The sequence below is a fragment of the Physeter macrocephalus genome, chromosome 8, assembly GCF_002837175.3.
Source record: "Physeter macrocephalus isolate SW-GA chromosome 8, ASM283717v5, whole genome shotgun sequence".
In the NCBI taxonomy this organism is placed as follows: Eukaryota; Metazoa; Chordata; class Mammalia; order Artiodactyla; family Physeteridae; genus Physeter; species Physeter macrocephalus.
In genome coordinates, this window is record NC_041221.1 from 19,675,780 (window position 1) to 19,699,628 (window position 23,849).

The window sequence follows — 23,849 nt, forward strand, 5'->3', positions numbered from 1 at the left end:
TGAGAGCCTCCATCAGTGATGCTTTTTCCAGATGGAATTCATTCTAGTGTCTTTTCTTGCCTCCCAGATTCTCCTTGAACTTTATAGCCTCTGTCAAGTCAAAACACTACGGATATCCCCTTACTCAAGACTTTCTGCTAGTCATGATTTCATTTTTTTAATTGTTTTACAGTCATGATGGTTAGTGGTGAATGAAAACAATCAGGTCAGCATAATGGGCATTTCATTAAGTTAAAGTCATTCAATTTAGACAGAAGTCTTAATTCTGAGATAACACACTTACCATATTTCATCTTACCTTAGGAAAATGAAAGGCTGGCAACCCCATGTTGGGTTTCTTTTAGAATTTTCATTTGGAAGCTCTACTAACCCATAAAATCTAACACTCTGCCCTACATTTACTGTTGTCTGTCCTATTCACAGAAGCACTTACTTAAAATAACTTGATTGTTCTCACCTTGTTTTCATTGGTGTGCATTGTCTAATGTCCAGGCTTCTGCCAATCCTCTTTCTTAAATAAACTTAACATCAGTCCATTTTTCCACAACCCCATTGTCACTGTGCTTGTCAAGGCCACCATCATTCCTCACCTGTTTTCTGATAAATTAGCCCATATTGGTCTGTCTCCACAGTGTTGCCATCTACCATCTATTTCCCGATTCTGATCCTGCGACTCTCTACGCAAACTCCTTCAGAAGTACACCATGACCCTTCTCATTCAGAGGGTCCGTTCAGAAAAATCAAACGAGCAGCGTGCAGGAGGATGGTGTGAAGAAGAGGCTGGGACGTGTGAGGTGAATTACAGAGGCAGAGATGGAAAAACTGGCAGCAGCAAAACATTGGGAATGAAAACTTTTTATGTTCTAGAATGATTCAGAGTACTGGGGAGACATCACGGCAGTAAAGCAGAGGTACACTTGCTGGAAGCTTGTTAGAGGTGGGAGTCAGAGGAGAACCAGCTGTACTTGTAGGAAGAGGATCATGGGTGACAGTGATGGCTAGAGATGAGGGCACAGGTGATCCTATCAGCCTGGCTGCACACAGCCCTGAGTGGCGGACAGCTCCCACTTGTGGATACACAGAGATCAAAGACATGACTGAAGCAGAGCACGAAAGGCCCTGCACAGCAGTGGAGGGAAACAGCATTTGGGAGAGACTCAGAGGTACAGTGTCTGTGTGGAAATGACCTCCTTTAGGAGCCAGAAGAAAGTTTCATCAGCTGTAGTTACCCCCATCCAAGGAGAAACCTGCCTTCTCTAAAACAAAAACACAAAGTCATGAAGAAATATGAGATCAACATGGAAGTAAAAAATATAGAGAATAATTTGCTCATTTAACAAATACTTATTGGTCATGAAAACAAATTATGTAGTAATGAATTATAAACACAGCAAGTGGAACAAGTTAAAAGTAGAAGCAGCACCCTGAAAAAAAATCAAAAAGTAAACTTTAACACATTTCACATAATACAGGAAATAGAAGAGAAAGATCAAACTGATGTCAGAAGATGCTCAAAAAAGCATGTGGATAACTGGTTTGTGCATCAGGTGGGACAGAACTGGGACCTGGAGGGGTGTCAGAGAACCTCTGAGCTAGGATACCATGGGACCAGGAGTCTAACACTAATGACGGCAGAGAGGGAAAGGAGGAGGTTGGGAAGGTACTCTATAATGTTAAACATATGTTGAGGTGATAAGACACAATCCCAATTTAAGAAGCATTAAATTGGGAAAAATGAATTTCACAACTGAGGAAATGCAGATAAGAATAAAAAGTCGACTGATTGAAACTAGGGGGGAATTTAACCTACAAGGTTAAATAGGAAAAACCAATATATCTACCTTAACAGTACAATGATGTGTTGGCAAAATCGTTCCAAAGAAGCCCACATTAATAGATGTACCCCTAAAAAATATCTCAAGTCTAAAAGTACAGAAAAATAAGAAGTAACATCATCATTCACACAGCCTCCTGTACTTCTTCATAAAATGCAACCCCTCTTGAAAGCACTAGTTCAAAGTTTGTCTTTTCCCTGAGTTATGAGTTCAGTGAAGAAGGAAGCTCCATGATGGATTCTCAGTAAGTAGATAGCTATTCACAATTAATCGTGAGTAATGAGTGGCTAATTATAACAGGAAGGGGCAAAAGAAGCTATTCTAAAATGATTGAAAAATCTCGATGAAGTTAACTATTTCCTAGGACCACATAAATTGAAAAGTTGCTCCAAGAAGTAGGATAAAAACAGAATAGTCCATGAACAATACAAAACATTGAATAATTAGGCAAAAAGTTCCCTCCAGAACATAAATCAGACCCCGATAATTTTATAAGTGTGTATTTTCAGATCTTGGAGGCATAGATAATTGCTATTTGTTTGAAATGCTCATTCGGAAATTTTTCTGGTTAATTTTACGAAGTTGCCAAAGACCAAAGACTAAACCTGCAAAGGAGGTCTGCACGTGTGCATTTCCTCACCTCCGCTTTGCTCTGTCCCTGAGGGAGGGACTCCTGCCCCAGGGTTACAGGACAGCCAGACACAGGACGCCCAGCCCGGGCAGGTGAGATGGGCAGCGTTTATCAGCCATTCCTACTCACAGCCCTGGGAGGAGGACACCGCACACCACGCAGGGCCCCACCAGGAACAGAGTCGACAATCAGGGCTGTGTGGGGAGGCAGGTGTCATTGTATCCACGGGGCGGGCTGTCCCCGGGTCCCGAGGGGGATCGTGATTGGATTGTTTGAACGAGTCATGCACTGGCCCGGAACTGAAACCCACTACTCAGGTAAGCAGGCCGCCTTCCTCCTCAGTGCCTCTGCTTCCCAAAGAGCTACAACCCACCCATTTTCTTTCTCTCTAGAATTTTTCTTAGAATTAAAGGTATCAAAGAACAATATACACATTACTTGATAACTTACTTTAAATGATAGGTGGACGGATGAACATGCACGTACGCACGCACGCTCAAACCAGACTGGCATCGCACTCACAGACGTGTGCACACACACACAGACACGCATAAAACATTTCTAGGTGGGATCACTTCCATGGCAGCAAGGTATCCCAGAGGCTGGACACACCCTAGGCACACAGGCATCTCCCTCTGGTGAACACTCGCAAATGCCCCAGCTGTCGCCCTCCCAGACCCGCCTCCCTAGGGAGCAGGTGGTGAGATTCACCGCCCTCTCTCCATCTCAGCCTGGGCTGCTTACAGAATCCTCTGGGAAGATTTTACAAACACAGGTGTCCAGTCACCACCACACACCCATGACACTTCTCTGGTGGTGGGGCCTGGGAATCAGGAGGTCTGCAGCCTCTAGAGATTCTGTAGGCAGAGCAGATGGAGGCCCACTGCCCTACGAGCCTTCTCAGGGCCAGGGCTCCATGGGCCTCCACAGAGGGGTCCACTGGGAGGGGAGCTCTGCAGGTGTTGGGGAGAGCGGCAGGCTGGTTCCAGGTGCCACGAGCTGGAATGTCTTCCCTTGGTGAGGGGCTAAACCTCTGTGCTCATAGGTCTCCTGGGTGCACGAGGAGGACAGTGGCGATCCAGGCCCCCTCCCCAAGGTGGCACAGGGCAACTGAGAAGAAGTTATCTCCCCCACGAGCTCAAAGATGTCCCCCTGTGCCTCGCCCACTGTCCCGGCCCCTCGGCTGAAAGGCCCCTGCTGGGATTCTTCGAGCTCCTCCAGCTGCTGGATTCAGTTGTCATCTTGTTACTTGGGCCTTGGGATGGAAAGAGGGCCATGCATGGATGCTCATGTTAGAATTTCAACATGACATTCCTTCCTGGTCCATAGAGAACTTACTGATCGTACTAGTTCTGGGGCTGCCATTACAAAGCACACAGACTGGGCAGCTTAAACAGCAGAAACGTATTGTCTCATGGTTAGCAGGCCTGCAGTCCCAGATCTAGGCGTCCACAGGGTCGGTTCCTTCTGAGGCTGTGAGGGAGATTCCATTGCATGCTCTTTCCCCTGGATTCTGGCGGTTTTCTGGCCATCTTTGGCGGTCCTTGGCATGTACAGTCATCACCCAATCCCTGCCTTCAGTGTTCACGTGGCATTCTCCCTGCGTGTATGCCTGGTCCACGATTCACTCAGCACTCATGAGCAAACCCAGCCAAGATCAGCAAGCCCGGTCTGCACCGCCAGATAACCAACCAGCATATAGTCCTTGAGCAAAAAGAAATGGTTCTCATTTTAAGTTATGGGGTGTTTTCTTGTGTAGGGATAGCTAGCAGATATACCCACCTTCAACACTGATTTGACCTGTGGAATCTTTAGAAGCAACTATGTCTAGCAGAAGCCAGTGTAATTCTGGACCAGATGACACAAGGGAACAAAGGCTGAGGCTTGTTAACGGAGGCTTCCACGTGGTGGATCTCCTGGCACTGGTTACCTTATGAACAGCTTCAGCACTGGGGCGGATCGGGGCCTCACTGCAGGAGGGGGTGTCAATTACCAACAATACTAATAACAAACCGTTAATGGATACTAATGATTACAATACATCTATCATATTATTTTAATACTAAATGATTATGTTTTATATAATGATAGAAAGTATTATCATTATTATTTGAGCTAAATGTCTATGTGTTTAACAGGAGAGAGCTTTTACAAAAGCCACACTTTGAACTCAGGAATCCAGTACTGTTTGTACTTCTTGGTTCCCAATTTTCCTGTCTTCCTTTTCCTAAGAAAAGTCAAGTCTCAACGTGGAGGAACCCAGCTTCTAGAGGGTAGCCAGGAACAGAACCAGCGTCAGAATCAGCGAGCTGACTGTCGTCTGGTTAGGTCCGAGGCATCTGGGCCCACAGATTGAGGGCGTGTAACCCTGTTGGCCCCGGGAGCTGAGTGGCTCAGGTTCAGCCAGGACCATGCGGGGTGCCAGGGAAATACAGGGGCTGTGTTATGCCTACCCAACTATTTCGGAAGAGCATTCTTCCAGGATGGCCTGATTCCTAAAGTTGTACTAAGTCAGGCTTCATGGCAAGTTCTAAGTTTCACATAATCCATAAGACACATTGCCCTGTCCTAACCTTTCCCTTTCAGAATTCAAAGTTTCTTGCATCAAAATTTCCTTTTTCTGTTTCTTAATATGCTATTTTTCACACTGTAGAGGTATTCTTTCCACTTTTAAGCCTGTCAGCCACTTTTTGGGAAAGTGTCATGGGGCCTGGCCCAGTCCGACCTCCCATGGGACGGGGAACAGTGCTCTTACCCCACGCACCTGGGAAGCTGATGGCAAGTCCAGGTTGTCACCTGTGCCTCTGACCCACCAGCAATAGATGGGCGAGTCCTACAACCCCCTCCTTGGGTTCCATTCATTTGATAGACTGGCTCCCAGAACTCAGGGAAACATTTGACTTTCCAGATTACTTGTTTATTACAAAAGGATATAACTCAGGAAGAGCCATACGAAACAGATACTTAGGGCAGGTGTGGGGAAGGGTGTGGGGTTTCCATGCCCTCTCCAGGCACCACTCTCCCCTAAACGCCACCTGTTCACCAACCTGGAAGCTCTGAATCCGGTCCTTTGGGGTTTTTATGGAGGCTTCATTACACAGGCCTGCTTGATGAAATCATTGGTCATTGGCAACTGGTTCAACCTCCAGACGCTCTTCCCTCCCTGGAGGTCAGGGGATGCGAATGAAAGTTCCAGCCCCCTAATCACATGGTTGGGTCCCCTGGCAACTGGTCTCCATTTTGATGCAAAGTAAGCTCATTAACATAACAAAAGACACCTTTATTGCTCTCTGCACTCAGGAAATTCCAAGTTTGGAGAGCTCTGTGCCAGAAATTGGAGGAAGACCGAATATATACATCTTATTATAAATCACAAATGGGTTCCACGTGTTCTACGGCCTTTGTATACCTGGTCCACCAGTTTCCTTCACCTCAGCCCCCAACCTGGCCCCCGGGATGGAGTTTGCCCTCTATCTGAGTCATTCAGGGCATTGAATTCAGTGAACGGATAAAAAAACTGGAAAACGTTCATCCCTGTAAAAGATATTGTTTCTTTCTTCACAACGGAAAGATTCATTTTGGTTGTATTCAAAAAGGGAAAAACATTCCTAAAAAGTGAACCCTTTTTATACCAGCTGTTCTTCTTTCATTTCATCTGTTGAACTTATAAAAAAGAGAGCCCCTGGGTGTCCTCATGTGATGGTAGGTAAGACTTGGAAAATCTGATTCCCTTGCAGGCTACATTCGACACAATCAGCGATAATTAGAGACCCTCGTTTACCAAGCATGCAATGCCCTGGACTCGGGACAAAAGGACCCTCTGCCTACTGCAGAACCTTTGTCAGCCTCCAGTCTGGCAGACACTAATCAGGAACTGTGTGCGTGTGTGTGGAGCAGGGAGGGGGTTCTAAGGCCACACACACCCCCAGACAAGCCTTTATGGAAAAATTCTCCCACTTTTGAAGAGTGTTTTCAAGTAAACAAATACGACAGAGAGATGGAAGCAGGAGCCCCTGCACAGCCAGAGGGTCCCACTGTCCCTGCCCAGGCTGCCTGGCACTGCAGGACTGCCAGAAGCAAGAGGCAGCTACAGGCTCCGGGCGAGCTGGGCAAAGGAGGCCTGAGACGGCTGCCACCAGTCTCCTCTCCATCCTTTCCAAAATGTGCAAAACCGGCCAAGCTGGGCTAAAGTGAATATGAAGGACACCGGAACCACGAAGCAGGAGCCCGGACTCCTCGGACCTGCAGGAGGGAAGAGGTCAAGGAGGGCAGGAACAGTCAGCGGAGCAGAGCGGTCTCAGGCGGGACACGTGCCTGAGAACACGCGCTGGCACACGCGTGCACTCAGGCTCCAGCGCACACACATGCACGGGGGGGGGGGACACGCAAGCCGACACTGACGCACATTCGCCTACACCCAGCTCATACACGCGCGTGCTCACACTGAAACGCGTGCACGTGCGTTCACACACACGTGCCATCAACAGGTGTAGAACACGAGCTGGGCTGGTAGCCGGGCCGGTGGACGCGTCTCTACTGCTCCCTCGTCAGACTCCTGGCGCTGGTAGCACAGCGGCGCAGTCCCCGGCCTGGGCCGGGACCAGCCCGCGACCGCAAAGCCTCCGCGATCGATGGCTGCACCTAGGCCCCCAGCAGCCCCGGCACAGGCCAGTCCGCTGCCGCCCAGAGCCCGGGGCCAGGAGCGCAGCTGCGTCCCAGGAGGACGAAGCTTCCTCGACCCCCCTCGTCTCCCATCACTTCACAGACTCGAGAGAAAAGCACATCCGTGTATACTCTGATCCGCGCATCCCTAAGGAAGTCCGGGCACCCCTGTTTCGCAGCCGATCCCCCCACGGGGCGGGAGGGCGGACCCAGCGGGACCCGGGCGCCGTTCTGCCGCATTCCGGCGGGCGGCAGGTGTCCGGCCATTGGATGCGCCGCTCCGGCCCTCGGGAGTGGGGGTCGGGAAGAGCGGGGCGCAGCGCGGCGAGGTGCCAGCCAGTGCGGCCGTGCGGGGACTGCAGGTCCGGAGCGCAGAGCGGGCGGCGCGACCTGCTGACGCCGCCGCCCCGCGCTCGCGGCCCCCGCTCCACCCGCGTGCCCCCGGGACGGCCGGCAAGGCGCCGACCGCGGGCCGGCGGACGCCCGGGTTCTCCCCGGCCCTCCTCCCCGGGCGCCTCCCCGCGCCGCCCTCTCTCGCGCCTCGGCCGCCCCGCTCCTTTCTCCCCTCGCTTCGTCGCCCTCCCCTCCCCTGCCCTCCCCTCGCCCTCCCCCTCCCCCGCTCTCCCACGGTGCGGGCGGGTTCTCCGCCGCCGCCCCGCCGCCGCGGCCGCCACTCCGCCCCCAGCGCGGCGCGGAGCCGCAGTCATAACCCCGGCGCGGGCGGCGCAGGGACGGCGGGCATCGTCCTGCGCGCCGGGCGGGCTGCTCCTCGGTGCCCGCTTGCACGGTCGCGCACCGAGGTCGCGCAGCACCCCTGCGAGCGCCCCTGATGGAGCCGTGCGTCCTCCCCGCGGGGGCGCGGCGCCGGCCGCGAGCGCAGGGCGCGCGGGGCAGCCCGGCCATGCGGGCTCCCGGCGGCGCGGCGCTCTGCCTGCTGCTGTTGGCGCACGTGGGTGTGCAGGTGAGTCCCCGACTGCGGGGGCAGGGTCCCCCGAAGCTCCCCTCGCGCAGCCCCCGTCTCACCGAGGTGTCGCCGCTGTTTTCCAGCAGGCACCTGCGTGCGCCGTGGGACCCGCAGCGGCCTCGCCGGGGAGCCCGAGCGTCCGGCGTCCTCCTGGTCCCGCGGAGTGGCCGGGCTGGGTGGAAAAGGGCGGTAAGTGCGCGAGGGGGGTTCGAATCCTTGCGGTGCCGCAGCTTGTAAACCCTCCAAGGCTCGTTTACCAGGCTCTGCAAATGTTCATGACTCTGGGAATTCTCTGTAAGGTGCTGCCGTGCTTCTTTCCAACCGTAAGAGCGAGCGCCTCTGAGTCAACTGTCACCAATATTTATATTGTTTCCCTGTAAAACGGCTTACCAGCGTTATTACCATAAACATTCGGGAAGAAAGCAAGGGAATGTATTTATTAAACACACACACACACACACAATTAAAGAAGGAAGAAATAATCTAGGAGTTGTATTAATGTATACACAGCAATTATAAAGAGCTTATAATGCCTTTCCCCATCCCCTCGTCCCCTCCCCCTCCTGTTCCCCCTCTGGCCTTTTAAAATGAACATCCTTCACTGTCAGAGCAGGGGACAAAAAGACAGTCATTTTGCTCAGTATTTATCACCTTAGTTTCAAAAGAGATGGTCTTCAAGAGTTGGCAGAATATGGGTAATTAGCGTTTTGTGACGTCACAAGCGATGTCCAAGTCCCGTGTCATGATTTGCCAAAAAACAAGTCAGATCTTTCTGCAGTGTGTGATTTTACTTTCACTGCTCGCAAGCGGCATGTATCATTTCATGCCTCAGGGGATGGACCTCTCTGTCCTGAACTGCTTTTGGGTAAACCGGAAAGCAGGTGTGGAACGTCGGTTGCTACCGGGTTTTTAATCTGAACCCAGTCCACTGGCAATTGCTAAATATGAGTACTTTGCCTCAATTCCAACAATGCGTTGCCATCTCAAATGTTATTAGTGACTTCCAGAGGAAGAACTAGGTTTTACTATCCCAACATATTTTCAGAAAATCTAGAAAATTTGAGTTAATAATCCAGAATTTCTGAGTGTAGCTTCTTCATCTTGATAAAATTCCACAAAGACAATCATTTAATATATGCATTAATTATTGAAATTCTCTCCTCCCGAGTGCTGTATGAAGTCTGTCAATAGTGATAAATCCGATGAACACGGGAACATAGGAACCTTTCCGCGAACACCAGAGGGCGCTAGATGTAAATGATAGAAAACGTTTAAAAATTACTTGTCGCTGTGTATTTGCAAGAGAAAATTATCTATTTAAAGCTCACTTCCTTGGGCTTGCCCTTGTCTTCTTTAATGTTTCTCTTACGATTCATTCTCGTATGTAGTTATTTATATTGTAGTTAGTTGTCTTCGGCCACTTAAAAAAAAAGAGATTTTTGTGAAAATTCTAGTTTTCTAAAATCATGAAAATTCCTGAAGATCTCAGGAGAATTTTCAGAGTGTTTTCTAGTAGTTATGGGGTTTTCTGTGAGGTAAGAGCATCAGAGATAGAGAACCACTTCCAGGAGGAGAAGCCAAGACTTCCTGCCCGAGGGTGCCCTTCTCCTAGGGAGGAGCGTCCCGCAAGCTGGACTCCAGCCTGGCTGGCATGTGGCTGTAATTACCTGGCACCTCAGCTGGTGTCACAAGCCCAGCGTTCCCATGACAATCACTTAGCTCGCTTGGTCGGAACCTTAGGGGGAAGGTGGGAGCCATCATCATTGAGGTTCTAGCCTAGTGGACACACCGCTCCCTCATCCCTCACGGTGCAGGTGTTTTAGGTCTTTAATTACAAAAGGCTAAGTTGAGAGAGTGGGTTTCAGTGGAAAGCTTTCACACGACCAGAGAAAGGCTCTTTATGCTCAGCAGTGTTACCTCTTTTGACCTAGGATAGCAGATGTGGAATAGACTTTGTGTGATGCTGTGGTTAGTTTACTGTTGGATGTCTGGGTATCCCTTCAAAACCCAAAGGTGCCTTTGAAATAACTCTTTGGCCATAAGGTTTGTTTAACACATATTTCAACCTATATTGCCAGTGTTCCTGGGAGTCTGGAGTAATTATGCAATAAGATAGAGAACTCCATGTATTCTGTGAGGCAACAATAGATAACCTCATTGAGGTCAATTCTATTTTCAGATCTTCAGTACACCCATTTCATTTTGGCTGATTCAGCATAGGTTTTCCCTAATAGGAGCCTGGAATGCTTTCACTACAAATTTACCTTTGTCATAATAATAGTGGGCATTGTTAAAAGCAAACATATAGCACGAGTTTGTTAACTTTTAAAATTCTAGAGTAAATTAAGCTTCCAGGTCAAGAGTCAGAAGTTCTTTAGAACTTTGTTTCATTGGACATGAGAGATCTGTGTTTGTGTGTGTGAATTTAAAGTATATATTGATTTATATTCACACATTCACGTGACTTGAGATGGGGCAGGTTGGCCCGGGGGTGTGCTAGTAAATGTTTAACAACAGATTCTCCAGGCCTCTGATTTTGTAACATTTGCTGGTTCCCATGGGGTAAATACTCCCACCACGGCTGATTTCAAGCTATGGATGTGATGCCATTGAACACGGAGTTAGGACTTGATGTGCAAAATCTGTTCTCCGCAGCTGGTACCAGCAGCCCCTAGCAGGCTCACAGGTCCTCCACACCTCATGCCCTCAGGTTGGAACTGGAGTCTTCCTAGACTTGATGCTGTGGTCAAAACACCTTTTGAAATGAAGTAGATCAGGGTGCTGACTGAAGCAGCCATGTGTGAATTTCTCCTCCTTAGAAAAACCTGTGAGGGACGGAGGTCTTATTTCAGGGATTCTCAAGGATCAGGAATCTCACTAAATTCTTTTTTCTTGAAATCACAAGCCAATAGTTTGGGGGATTACAATCTTAAAACGTAAGCTCAAGAGTTAGTGTAAAATTGTCATTTTATAGCAATGATATATTGCCTTCTGCATGGGGAGAAGCTATGCTTACTTTGTTCATTCATTGAATTCTTTAGCTATGACCCTTTTCACATTTATTTATACATAACTAACAGTGCATATCTGCACTAAGGACTGCTCTTTGATGAAATCAGGGTTTCTCTGCCTTGGCACTCTTGACCTTTTGTTATGGGAACCTGTTCTGTGCATGGAAGAATGTGTAGCAGCCCCCCTGGATTCACCCACTACATTCGCAAAGCACCACTCTCCCCTTCCCTTTCGTGAAAACCAAAATGTCTCCAGACATCCCAAGTGTCTCCTGGGGGCGGGGGTGAGGGGTAGCACTTCCGCTGAGAACCACTGGACTACATTTTCACCCGTGTGCACCCTCGTTCTCAGAAGGGATTGTAACTGGTTACAGGGAGTGGCTTTGCAGAGGTTGGAGCTGGAGTTCTGGGCAGCCTCAGGCCAGTTGCCCAGAGCTGATTGTTACCTTGTCGGGAATTTTGTGAGCTGGTGTGCTGAAAATCAAAATAGGTAAACTTGGGTGAAATAAATAATATTAAAAACAAGATTAAAACACTGAAAACTCATCACTTCACAATTCTTTAAGTTTTGAGGTTACGTATCCTCTTGAGGTTCTTTGCCTGTATCGCCTCTGTATGGTGGAAATACTTGATAATGGTGGGCTACCGTGCAAACCTCTAAACTCCGTGTTCAGTGAAGTCACATGGTAATTGAAATTAGCCATGGTGGGAGTCTTTATACCAGGGAAACTGGCAAATGCTTTCAACCAGGCCACCCCATGACCCCCACCCATAGCTGGTTGTGAAAGATGTACCAGCACAACATGTGCGTTTCTGTACAAGAGGCTTAAAAGTTGTCATTTTGAAAAGTAGATATTATATGTCTCCCTCCCAATAAAAGATAAAGAGTGTATGCCCTCCAAAGTAGAGGTCGTAAAAATGACCTTTTAATGGTAATCATCTTTTTAAGTGCAATAAATCTGCTCATTAGTCAGTGTTTGGAACAGTCCACATGCTTTGTCCTCATTCCACGGCCTCTGTTGGGATGGAAACAGGCTAGTGTGAGGTGCAGACACTCCCTGAGAGCCCGCAAGGCAAGAAGAAGGGTGTTAACACGACCACGTCACACCAGCTTTTCCCGGGTCTGGAAAGCCGGGGACGAGGAAGGTGGTTTGGAAAAATGCAAACTAAGTGAGCAAGTGCTTTTCACCTTTTTTTAGGAGTAGCCGGGAACAGACTGTGATCACGTACTTGCACCAGGCACATGCATTCTTAATTTGCTTCCCCCTCTATTTTTTTATCATTGCATAGAATTTAAGCATATTTGTTTTACTTTCTCATTGTCCTAAGTAAAATATGAAGTGATCCCAGTGTATTTTGCCTTGGCAGACACAAGTGCCCTGCTTTGACGTGTATTTCCAAGGCTGGTTGTCGAGTTGCCAGACAGAACCTGCTGCCTGTCTAATCTGCATGGGCCACAGTTCACCAGTTACCTGCATTGGGGATGGGGGGCAGGCCTGTGGGCCCAGGAGTGGCCCTTTGACCTGAGGAAACAGGAAGCCTGGGCTCAAACAGGCCATTGCTAAGCTTTTGGTTATCCCGCTGCCTGATGGGTTGGCCGCCGGGCCTCTGACTCTCACCTTGCCGTGGGCCTCAGCCCAGGGGACTCTGGACGGTGCCTTTCCATCCCTGGCCTTCTCTGTCTCTCCCAAAGCCAAACACGTGCCTTTTATGACCATCCCCTGGCTGCCACCCTCTCTGTTCCAGTGTAACCTTTCAGATACCTGCCAGGATGGCCCAGGGACATGTGGGCAAGTACCTATACCAAAAGAGTTCTGGTTGTGAAGAAAAATTACTTTTTCCAGAAAAAATAATTTACCTGAGTACTGTTCACTTATGACCAAATAGCACTTCTGTAGGACGCTGTTTTATTTTATCTCATGGCTCCAAAAAGCATGTCCAACTCATGCTAAAGGCCCGGTTATTAAGTATCTAACAGAATAGTCTCCCGAGAGCATATATTGGTAATAAAAGGGGAATGTACTTAATTTCTTAGGATGTTAGAATCAGGATGAGAATATGAGAATCGGGTCTTGTCATACACGTAAGAGGAAGTTGCATTTTGAATTGTTAGGGACTTTCCACCTCAGTGTAGGGCTAGCCCTCTGGGGCCTGGGTCTGACGTCCATTTCAAAGACGTCTCAGAGGAAGCTTGGAGAAAGCCTGACATCTTGTTGGCCTGTTATTTTCTGGTGTTTAGACAAAATGCAGGCTAGGAAGCTGGCCCTCTCCAAAGGTCCGTCGCTGGCATGCAGATGGAGACACTCACAAGATATGTTTAAATATTTGAAAGGTAGAAGCCAAGCTAAGAGATTGTTAACTAAATTATTTTGTAGCCTCAGCTTTAACAAATCTACCTTCACATGGTCTAAAAGTCTAGGTTCGAGTTTAAAACATGGCGGTGCAGGAAGATCCTACCTCTGGCGTGAAGCCCACCCCTAAGTCTCTAGTCCATGTCTGTCCTGCCGGCCCAGAAACAACCTCTCCCTGACCTCTGGATGGCAGAGATGATGTGTTAATGGTGGGAATGAAAGGAAGAATCCCTGTCAAAGCAATGAAAAATACATGATGCTAGAAGGGAAGAAACCTCTTTGGAGAAGACAGCTGCGATATTTTGAGAAAGGCAGGTGAGGGCCACCGCCCAGGATTCTGGTGGAGTTACAGATGTTTTCTCCATACTTTGCACAGAGAAGGGAATGACACAAATGCTCCCCAATGCAAAACTATAAGACTGTCTGTGACAGAAGCCTGGCAGATCATATGGGTGCCCCAAATCTGTTGGCTCCTTGGGGTTTTCTTGACCTTTTAAAAATAAATCATTTATCTGAATACATTTTGGCCTGGTATAATACAAATTAGAATTGGAAGAAGAGTGTGGTGCATGTCTTTGAACAGCCTTGAAGTGTGAAATGCCAAGAAGCCAGGCCAGTCAGAGGCTCAGCAGTGGTTTTCATTCGGAGAAAAGACACATCTGAGCATCTACCATGCCTGCATTCTGCCTGTTCTGCTGTAGTTCAATGATTCAATAATTAAATATTTTAAAATTAAATGCCAAAGAATGTCCATCATATTTGTATTTTTAACTGTTTTCTGAAAAATGATCAGTATTTTTAAGCTAAACTTTCTTATCAATAGACTGAAGCGGGCTTCCCTGGTGGCGCGGTGGTTGAGAGTCCGCCTGCCGACGCAGGGGATGCGGGTTCGTGCCCCGGTCCGGGAAGATCCCACAAGCCGCGGAGCGGCTGGGCCCGTGAGCCATGGCCGCTTGGCCTGCACGTCCGGAGCCTGTGCTCCGCAACGGGAGAGGCCACAGCAGTGAGAGGCCCGCGGACCGCAAAAAAAAAAAAAAGAAAAAAAAATAGACTGAAGATGTTGGTAAAAGACAATATGACTAAAGGAATATTTAAAGCTATAAAAATAATGACATTATAATTACTCTACAGTAATTACTCTGTAATCTGAAAAGCCCATTCTTAGTTTCATTTGGTCCGTAATCTGTTTCTCCTTAGAAGTGTCATAGCATTTGCTGGATTGGTAATAACACATTATAGGAACAACAGTGACTTCCCAAAAGGCCCCTTTTAAGATTTCCCCTTTTAACTCGGATTTTATGCTTTCTGTAGTTCGGATTTGAAGCTGGGTGGTTGTTGACCTTTCCTCCATCCTTTTTTGCTGGGTGAAAATACTATCCGGTAGTAAATGATATTCGAAGACTTCCTGATCCTTTCCAGAATTCTGAAATGACTCAGCCACACCCCCTCTCTCCCTTTCAGAGTATGACCTGGTGTCTCCCTACGAGGTTGACCACAATGGAGACTATGTGTCCCATGAAATCACGCACCCCCAGAGGAGGAAAAGGGCGCTGGCCCAGCTCGGAGCTGACTCTCTGCACCTTCGGCTGAAAGGCTTCAGGCACGACTTCCACCTGGATCTGAAAACTTCCAGCAAGCTGGTGGCGCCTGGATTTCTCGTACAGACTTTGGGGAAGCGGGGCGCTAAGTCGGCGCGGACTTTCCCACCTGAGGATTTCTGTTTTTATCAAGGTTCCTTACGATCCCACAAAAATTCCTCAGTGGCTCTTTCGACCTGCAAAGGTTTGGTGAGTACAGTTGTTGCCGCCTGTTGTGAGACCGCGGGGGCAGGGATGTGGGGAAGGGAGCAAGTGACAAGATTTGGGCTCCTTCTCCCAGTATTGCAGTACAGATTTCTTTGATCTCTCAAAGCAGCAGGAAAATTGCCAAGCAATGCTTTCTAAGATATGCTGGGCGCTTCCTATCCCCAATTTGGAAACAGCATCCAGGTTCCGCCTTCTGTTGTCGTGGGTCTACAACGATTGTGGCAGAGCACTACAGTTTGAAAACTGTGCGTGAGAACTTACGGCCAAGTCTGAAGACTTTGACTTCTGTGGGGATGGTTTTACTCTGACTTACTGGTTACTCTAACTTGCTGGTCACTTACTAGCACTGGAAGAATGTTTTCATCTTGAATAGAACAACAGTAGTCAACTGATTGGCCCATGTGCTTGAAAGCACTTTATTTCTGTCATTCTGTTGTTGATAATATATTTACAGATTAGAGCATTCACTTCAAAAACAGTGGTGAATCCATGGCAGGGCAGTGCTGGTCTTACTGGGCTAAAGATTCTATTAGTGCTTTCTTCATTTTCTTAATATCTGAGTTGGACATTAAACATCCTTAGGTGCTTCAGGTGGTCCCCTTTGCTTGGATCCTAGAGTGAGGAGTGTCTGGCCAAGTTGACAAGGTACCTAAATCCCTCAGGCTGACCTAAGCTGAAACCTTAATGGCTTATCTTTTACTTTTCTTAGAATATTTCCATAACTTTCGGGAAGGAAAGCTTAGTAGATGCTTAGATTCTTGGACACAAATTGATGAGTCAGACACAGATGAAGAAGACATGACATAAGTAGCAGAGTGAAAATGTGTGGTCCAAACAATAAGGTCTTGATCATGTTAAAGGTTTGGCAAATAGATTTTTGAACATTTGTTACATCTCCAGAAAATGATGTAAGCCTGTCTTATTCCTTGCCCTCTTTGAAAAGAGATAATTCAGACTCGACATCTCATAAGGATTTTGTGTACATGTGTGTGAATACTGGATGCTGAAGGTGCATTCATAACCAATTCCTTAAAATACTAAATATGTGGAAATGCTATGTCCTGTGATTTTTTAAAAATATTAACATTCTGCTTTTTAGGGGGAATTCAGTTTGGGCTGGGCTCATATCTACTTTCTTTGGAAAGACTTTTGGTTTGAGAATGGATACAATGGGGAATTGCCAAGGGTGGGGTGGTGGTTATTTGGCACACTTGTTAAGCATAAGGACAGTGTGGTCGATTTCTCCCATGCTCTCTCAAGAAAAGCAGACCTTTCTTAATGAAAGAGCTAGAACTCTTCATGTAATGCACTAAAGGGAGATATCTCTTCCTTGGCTTTCTTCAACAAAGCCTCGCTCAGACCAGAAATGGAAGCCGTCTGTGTGGTAAGGAGATGTGCCATGCCCTTCAGAGCACTCTTGGATTTGTGGAGACTGGGCAAGGTGCTTTCTTCCCATTAGCCCAGCAGGGGTGCAGGCTCGTGGATGCCCCTGGTCTCTGTGAGCCTAAGGCTTCCTAGTGATGGCGTGTTGGCTGAGCTATGCCCTGGAGTCTGTCCCATGAATAGAGTTGGCTGGCAGCAGCTTGAAATTTCTGGCTCTCTTTGAACTCAATGGGAGTTAACAGCGAAAGTTGTAAACGACAACTACATGAAAGATAAAGAAGTGAAAAGAACAGAAAAAAGACTCCTCTGGATAATAAACACTGGAATGTAATATTTTGCTGACTGCAATAGAAAGCTGTGTGCTTTCACCATTCATCTTCCAAATACATTAATTCCAACTAAAGTGATATTTTGTCTGTAGATGGTCACTACAAACATGACCTCAACTAGACTTATGAGTGTGAGATCCAGGGGCATTTGCCATATGATAGGACAAATCAAAGGCATTTTAAAGAAGAAAAGGGGAGGATTAAGAAGTCCTCTCTCTTAGCCAGATAATAAAGTTATTGAATGGAAATGCCCCTCAAGTAGTTGCCAAGTCTGTTATTTCTTTCCTGATTGATGGTTACCCCATCTGTCCTCTTTCAAATCTGTTAACACATGAAGAAAAGTAGCATACCTTTTGCATTAGATGATGGTTCCTTTTTGTTATTATTGTTCTTCTTGGTTCTTTCAGGTTCTAATTAAAGTTCCAGGTAGATCTCAGTTAAGCATTTTTAAATTTGGTTTCTAGATGACTCAGCTATCTGATGGGAGGCAGGAATGTGGTTCTAATTTATAGTAAATACATATTCTTAGTAAATACATATTCTTAAAGAAGAAAGACAAAACTAAAATGAGCATTTTACTTTGAGTCTCTTGTGAATAATGAATCTCATGTGCTTCAGAAGTGTGTCTCACTGGAGCCTGTCAAAGTTGCGTCCAAGGAGTGTATTGTCTGATGAGACAAGCAGGGAATAGGCAATTGTACTGAAGAGTGATAAATAAGGACAAATATGGGTGCTAGGAGAACTGAAATGAAGATGCCTCACCCTATCTCGGTGAGAGACAGCAGCATCAGGGTAGGTTTCTGGAGGAAATATGGTCCAAGCCAAATCCTTATTGTAGAATTGGAATGTGATGCTCATGAATGGAGGAGTAACAAGCAATCTCAGGGAAGACGATGGAGATCAGTCAAGCTCATGGAATCCTTGATAACGCCATCCATGACTGTTCAGAGATTAATATTTGTATATGAAGCCCAAGTATAGTAAACTAAAAAAGGTCTGTAAGCCCTAAAATGACTTCTAGAGTCACTCTGACATTGCCACCAAGTATATTGATTCAAGATATTTCTCGTTTTGCTAAATAAGGTTAATTTAAAAAACAGTATCTGTTATACTTATGTCTCTACCAAAATGACCTCACAAATCTGTTCTGATTACCAGTCACAAGCACATAAATGTGTGTCACACAGCAGTTGCTTTTCAATACTTGTTAAACAATGGATAGAATTACTGGGTGTCTTACAGTGTAAGAAACAATGATGACAATGACAGTAGCAGAAGGAACAGTAATAAGTTACTGAATGTTATTTGCCAAATACTTGCCTAATAGCTTCCCATTTGTTATCTCCCTTAGCCTAATGATAACTCTAAGAGATAGGTACTATTTTTTTAACAGCTTTATTAAGATATAATTTACATATCATAGAGTTTCACCCCTTGAAAATGTATAATTCAGTGTTTTTTTAGTATATTCCCTGACTTCTGCAAACATCACCACAATCTAATCTGAGACATTTACATCATCTCAAAAAAAAAAAACAACCCAGTACAGTCCAGTCCCTCCCATTTCTCTCAAGCCCTCATCAGTCCTAGGCACCCATTCATCTGTCTTCTTTGTTTATAGATTTGCCTAATCTGGCCATTTCTGATAAATGGAAGCATACACTACGTGGTCTTTTGTGACTAGCCTCTTTCACTTAGTATACTGTGTGTTTAAGGTTCATCCATGTTGTAACATGTTTAAAGACTTCATTATTTTTATTAGTAAGTAATAATCCTTTGTATACATATGCCGCTTTTTATTTTAATGCCTATCAATTGATAGACATTGTTTGTATTTTCTTTGGCTGCGTGAATAATGTTGCTATGAACATTTGTGTACAAGTTTTTGTGTAGACATAAGTTTTCATTTTTCTTGAGTATTTACCTAGAAGTGTAGTTAGTGGATCCTATGGAAACTCTAAGCTTAACCTTTCAGGAGATTCTAAACTGTTTTTTCACAGTAGCTGCACCATTTTATGTCTACTCAGCAATGTACAAGGGTTCCAGTTTCTCCACATTCTAGACAATACTTGTTCTTGCCCACCTTTTTTTCTTATAGACATCCTAATGGACATAAAGTGGTATTTCACTGTGGTGTTTATTTGGCAGGTAGAGATTATTGGTTCACAGTTTTGTTGTTGTTCTTGTTTTGTTTTGTTTTGTTTTTCCTTCAGCACTTTGAATATACCATCCTACTGCCTTCTGGTTTCCATTGTTTCTGATAAGAAGTCTGCAGTTTATCTCATTGTAGTTTTGTTACACTTAAAGCATTGTTTTCCTGTTGCTGTTTTCAATGTGTCTTTGTCTTTCAACATTATTACTGTCAAGTGTATAGGTGTGAGTATATTTGAGTTTATCCTTCTTGGGATTATATGAGCATCCTGAATGTTCATATTAATATTTTTCCTCAATTTGAAAAGTACTTGACCATTGTTTCTTCAAATATGTTTTTCTGCTCCTTTCTCTCTCTCCTCTCCTTTGGTACTCCCACTATTCATATGTCGGTGTGCTTAATGATGTAGCAGGTTTCTCTGAGGTTCCATTCATTTTTCTTCATTCTTTTTCCTCTGTGCTCTTTAGATTGCATAATCTTGATTGATTGATCTGCAAGCTCATGGATTCTCTGCTGGCAGTTCAAACCTACTGTTAAGCTTCTGCAGTAAATTTTTCATTTCGGATATTGCACTTTTCAGCTTCAATTTGGTTCTTTTTATAATTTCTCTTATTCTGTATTTTATGAAACACTGCTATGAGGCCTTGCTTTAATTCTTTTGATATAGTTTCCTTTGGTTCTTTGAACATATTTATAATAGTTGCTTTGGAGTGTTTGTCTACTAAGTTAAAATCTGGGTCCCCTCAGAAGCAGTTTCCATTGCCTCTTTCTTTTCCTGTGTATGGGTCACACTTTTCTGTTTCTTTGTGTGTCTCACAATTTTCTTGCTAAATACTAAACATTATAGATAATATATTTTAGCAACTCTAGATACTGTAAGACTGACCACACACCACCACTCCAGTGCTTGTTGCTGTTGTTTTCTTTCTTACTTGTTTAGTGACTAGTTCAGTGAAGTCTGTTTTCCCTGCAGCATGCAGCCTCTAATGTTGCTTCTCAGAGAGTGCAACCTAGGGCATGTGCACAGTCTTTCGGAAAGCCTGTGCTGATCTGCTGCCTCTATTGGTACCACAACCAGCTGTTACTCTACACTAACTGCTAGGTGATTGCTTTTCTTTTTTCCCCCAGCACACTTGGGCATAGATTGCTCCACAGTCTAATTTGATTATAGAAGAGCTTTGCAGGATTAGGAAGCTGCCAGGTTTTGAGACTACTCCAACACCAGGAGGAATCCTCTTGTCTTTTTCCCTGAGTCTCTCCGCTAAACTTCTAGTCAGTGTACTGTTTTGCTTATTGTTATGTGTATCGTGGAACAACAACCTTCTCTTAATTGCTTGCAAGTAAGATACACATTATTTTTGACAATACCGTTAGACAAGAACTTTCACACACTCTGTTCCAAATATAGTCATTCATTTTAAGTGAGCTTCTCGTTCTTAGAGATTGCTTCTTGCTTCTCTTCCTGGGCAAAATGTGTGTGCCACTAAACAGGGGCTGGAACTAGTAGTATACTTCTCCTCCCAAAGTGACACCCCTACTCCATGAGTGGAGCTCTGGGTGGAAATAGTAGCTCCTGGTCGTCTCTGCTTTTGCTTCCTGGCTTGAAATCTCTACCATACAAATGTTCCTGGTTGGGGATGTTCAGGGATCAATTATTCTCAACCTGCTGAGCCTGGAGTAGAGCTTCCATCTTATAAGCAGGGGCTGCTCAGCACAAGGGAAATCAGTTCTTATGGCCATGCCTGTCCGGAATAGAGCTTCTGCAATATAGAACTGAGGGGATAAGAGATGTTGGTGCCTTGTTTCTCCTGACTTGAAAATACGGCCCTAGAATGGGTGTTGGGTGGGATAGGGAGCCCTGGTCTTTTTAGAAGATACCTAGAATAGTGCTCTGTCACACTGAGCAGGGGGAAAGGTGAGCATGTGACTGGACCATGGCTCAAATGTCACCAAATTTTACCATTCTTTTACAGATTTACTAAATTTAATTAGATAGATGATTTTCCACTTTTTTTTTATTGGAGTATGGGAGGGATAAATCAGAAGCTTGGAATGAACACACACACACTGCTATATATATAAGATAGATAACCAAAAAGGACCTACTCTATAGCACAAGGAACTCTACTCAATATTCTGTGATAACCTATATGAGAAAAGATTTTCCACTTTTTTATGCCCTTAGGACAATTTCCAGAGACTTCAAATGGGGTGTGTGCGTGTGTGTGTGTGTGTACAACTTTCAGCAGGAAAATGGTTGTTTCACTTGAGAGAGGATCTTCCACATTCCTTACACTGCCATTCTGGAAGTCAGTCTCTGCTAAATGCTATTATTAACATATTTTGCAAATCACTGCCCAAAGCTATTTTATTATCCCCGTTTTACAGATGATTCCCTAGGTAATTCTTGAAAGAGTGGGATTTTGACCTAAGTTGACTGACTTCAGAAACAACACTTTAAATCACAATACTATTTTGCTTCCCTTGATCGTGAGGTCATTACTGCACTATAGAGACCTACAAGATCATTTATGTGGATTTCCATTGCATCATCCTTGAATACTCTCTAAAGTGTAATGATGTTTGCATTTGGTTTCCACCTCAATACCACCTTCCTCAGTATCAAGCTCTCTCTGAACTTAGTAGGCCCATTTGTAATATATCAGGCCCTTATATTAAAAAACATGAATTCATTCCATAATTATTTATTTATAGGTTTGGTTTTTTATACCAGACTGTGAGTTCTTGAAGAGATACTGTTTTATTCATCTTTGTATCCCCAAGTTCCTGTTAACACAACCTAATTCTCTTTTTTCTTGCAATGAATGATTGTATTCAAATTAACAACCAAAAATACTACATCTTCTCAACCTCTATTTTGAGATATGAATAAACATAAAATTCATTTTATAATTCATTTCATATGATTTCCTTCTGTGACTAATGTCAAATAATCTACAATTTCTTTTGAAGCACAGTTTATTCAGAAGTGGTCTAATCAATAAGATTTCTGACAAACTATTTTTAAAAACCCCCATTGTCAATACTTTAAATGAGGTTTCTTTGGAAATATTTTCTGTTGCATGTAACAGGATTAGATTTTCGTAAAGGATTTCATGCACGTTCTGTACTTGGATTAGTACTTTACCAAAAAAATTAAATAAAGAACAGCATCAAATCTATCATCTGTCCTTGGCATAAAATCTGCCTGAATTTTAGCTCCTCTTGTGTAATTGTTAAGGCATTAATGCATAGGATACATATCACTTCTCCTAAAATCTAATTATTCTCTTGCTTTCAATAGTGTTGGGAAACTTGTAAATGCCACAGTTCTCAGTTCAGTTTGAGAATTCCCTCACTTGATTGCAGACTTGCTTGTGGCCCTGGTTTGAATTGTACTAGGTTTTATTTCCAGATAAAAACCCCAGGGACTCTCTGGAAACTCTAGTCATTGAGAGTTTTCCTAAAGCACCCAATAAATCCTCGGAAACTGTCTGAAATGTTGCCAAGTTTTCAATGGACTTTGAAAAATGTTCTTGAGCCAGGAAAATAAAACAGGAGCAGAAAGGAAGAACCAACATAGAAGATGGCTAGAAGGTCTAATATGAGTTTTAAAAGAAAAGTATCACTGTCTGAGGAGGCCAGCGATGGCATACCAGTTGAAAATGCATCAAGCTTAGGAGACATGCAGGAAAATGGTAGAGAAAATAAGGTTTGTGGATAAAGTATGGACAAAGTTATTGATTATTAGGAAATTTAAAAGGTGGATGTGGGGAACTAATTGAAAGTACTGAATCATTACATGAATTTCTGCTAATTACTTAAGAATAAATATAGTATAAATCTTTAAATTGACAAAATGGAATACAGTTCATTACTACAACTAGATCAAAGTAACATTTATGAGGTAATATTTTGTACTTCTTATGACCAGATTTTTCTATTAGCTTACCATTAATTTTAAACAGAAATGAGATGATTAGAAAAATTTAAGTATAAAATGTATGGTTTTGTTCCATTTCCCTTATTTTTCAAGCGATGAACCTGAGAATCAAAGAGATGGAGTGGCTTGGCCAATATTACAAAGCCAAGTGGGGTTTAGGAAGGTCTAAGGATGTATGTCTTTAGGTTCTCTGTCCTGTGATATTTTCACTGAAACAAACAGGATGCTATCACTTTTCATTATAGTGAGGGATCAGTTGAAGACTTTAAATGTTGGACTATGTGCCAGAGATTTTAAAGATAAAGCAAGGGAGTCCTTGCTCTGGAGGTGTGGGGCAGGTGGCAGTGGGAAGAGGACAGAGAGGCAGCCTTCCTTCTGGTTAGTGTTTGGTGCTCCTGACGCCCTTTGCTGGGAATCACATGCTTCCACTGTACGGCAGTTCTCGTATGGACGGTCTCTACGGCCAATAAAATATTTGCTGTGAGGGTCAACGGAATGGTGCTTATCTCCACAACCAGTATGACCAGGATTTTCTCCAAGGCCAAGATTAGCCTGAGAACAGCCATGTGATCCCCTTGGAGGAGCAGGAATGTGATCCCTGTGGTCAATTCCTCTGGGGGATGACTCAAGTCTAGGATTTTCCAAAGGACGAGGATACTGAAACCTACATTTTCTTTTTTTTTTTTTTTTTTTTTTTTTTTTTGTGGTATGGGCGCCTCCCTCTGTTGTGGCCTCTCCCGTTGCGGGGCACAGGCTCCGGACGCGCAGGCTCAGCGGCCACGG

The 23,849-nt window shown here is 44.9% G+C and overlaps 1 protein-coding gene across 1 annotated transcript in view; it reads left to right on the top strand.

The window, feature by feature from the left end:
• Positions 1–7,957: 7,957 nt before the first annotated feature.
• The window catches only part of ADAMTS16 (ADAM metallopeptidase with thrombospondin type 1 motif 16), a 158,397-nt gene continuing 142,505 nt past the window's right edge, over positions 7,958–23,849 (top strand). The window contains exons 1-3 of the mRNA XM_024122323.1: positions 7,958–8,089; positions 8,176–8,281; positions 14,916–15,241. Of these exons, the coding sequence (XP_023978091.1) occupies positions 7,958–8,089; positions 8,176–8,281; positions 14,916–15,241 (564 nt within the window). The remainder of the gene's footprint in view (positions 8,090–8,175; positions 8,282–14,915; positions 15,242–23,849) is intronic.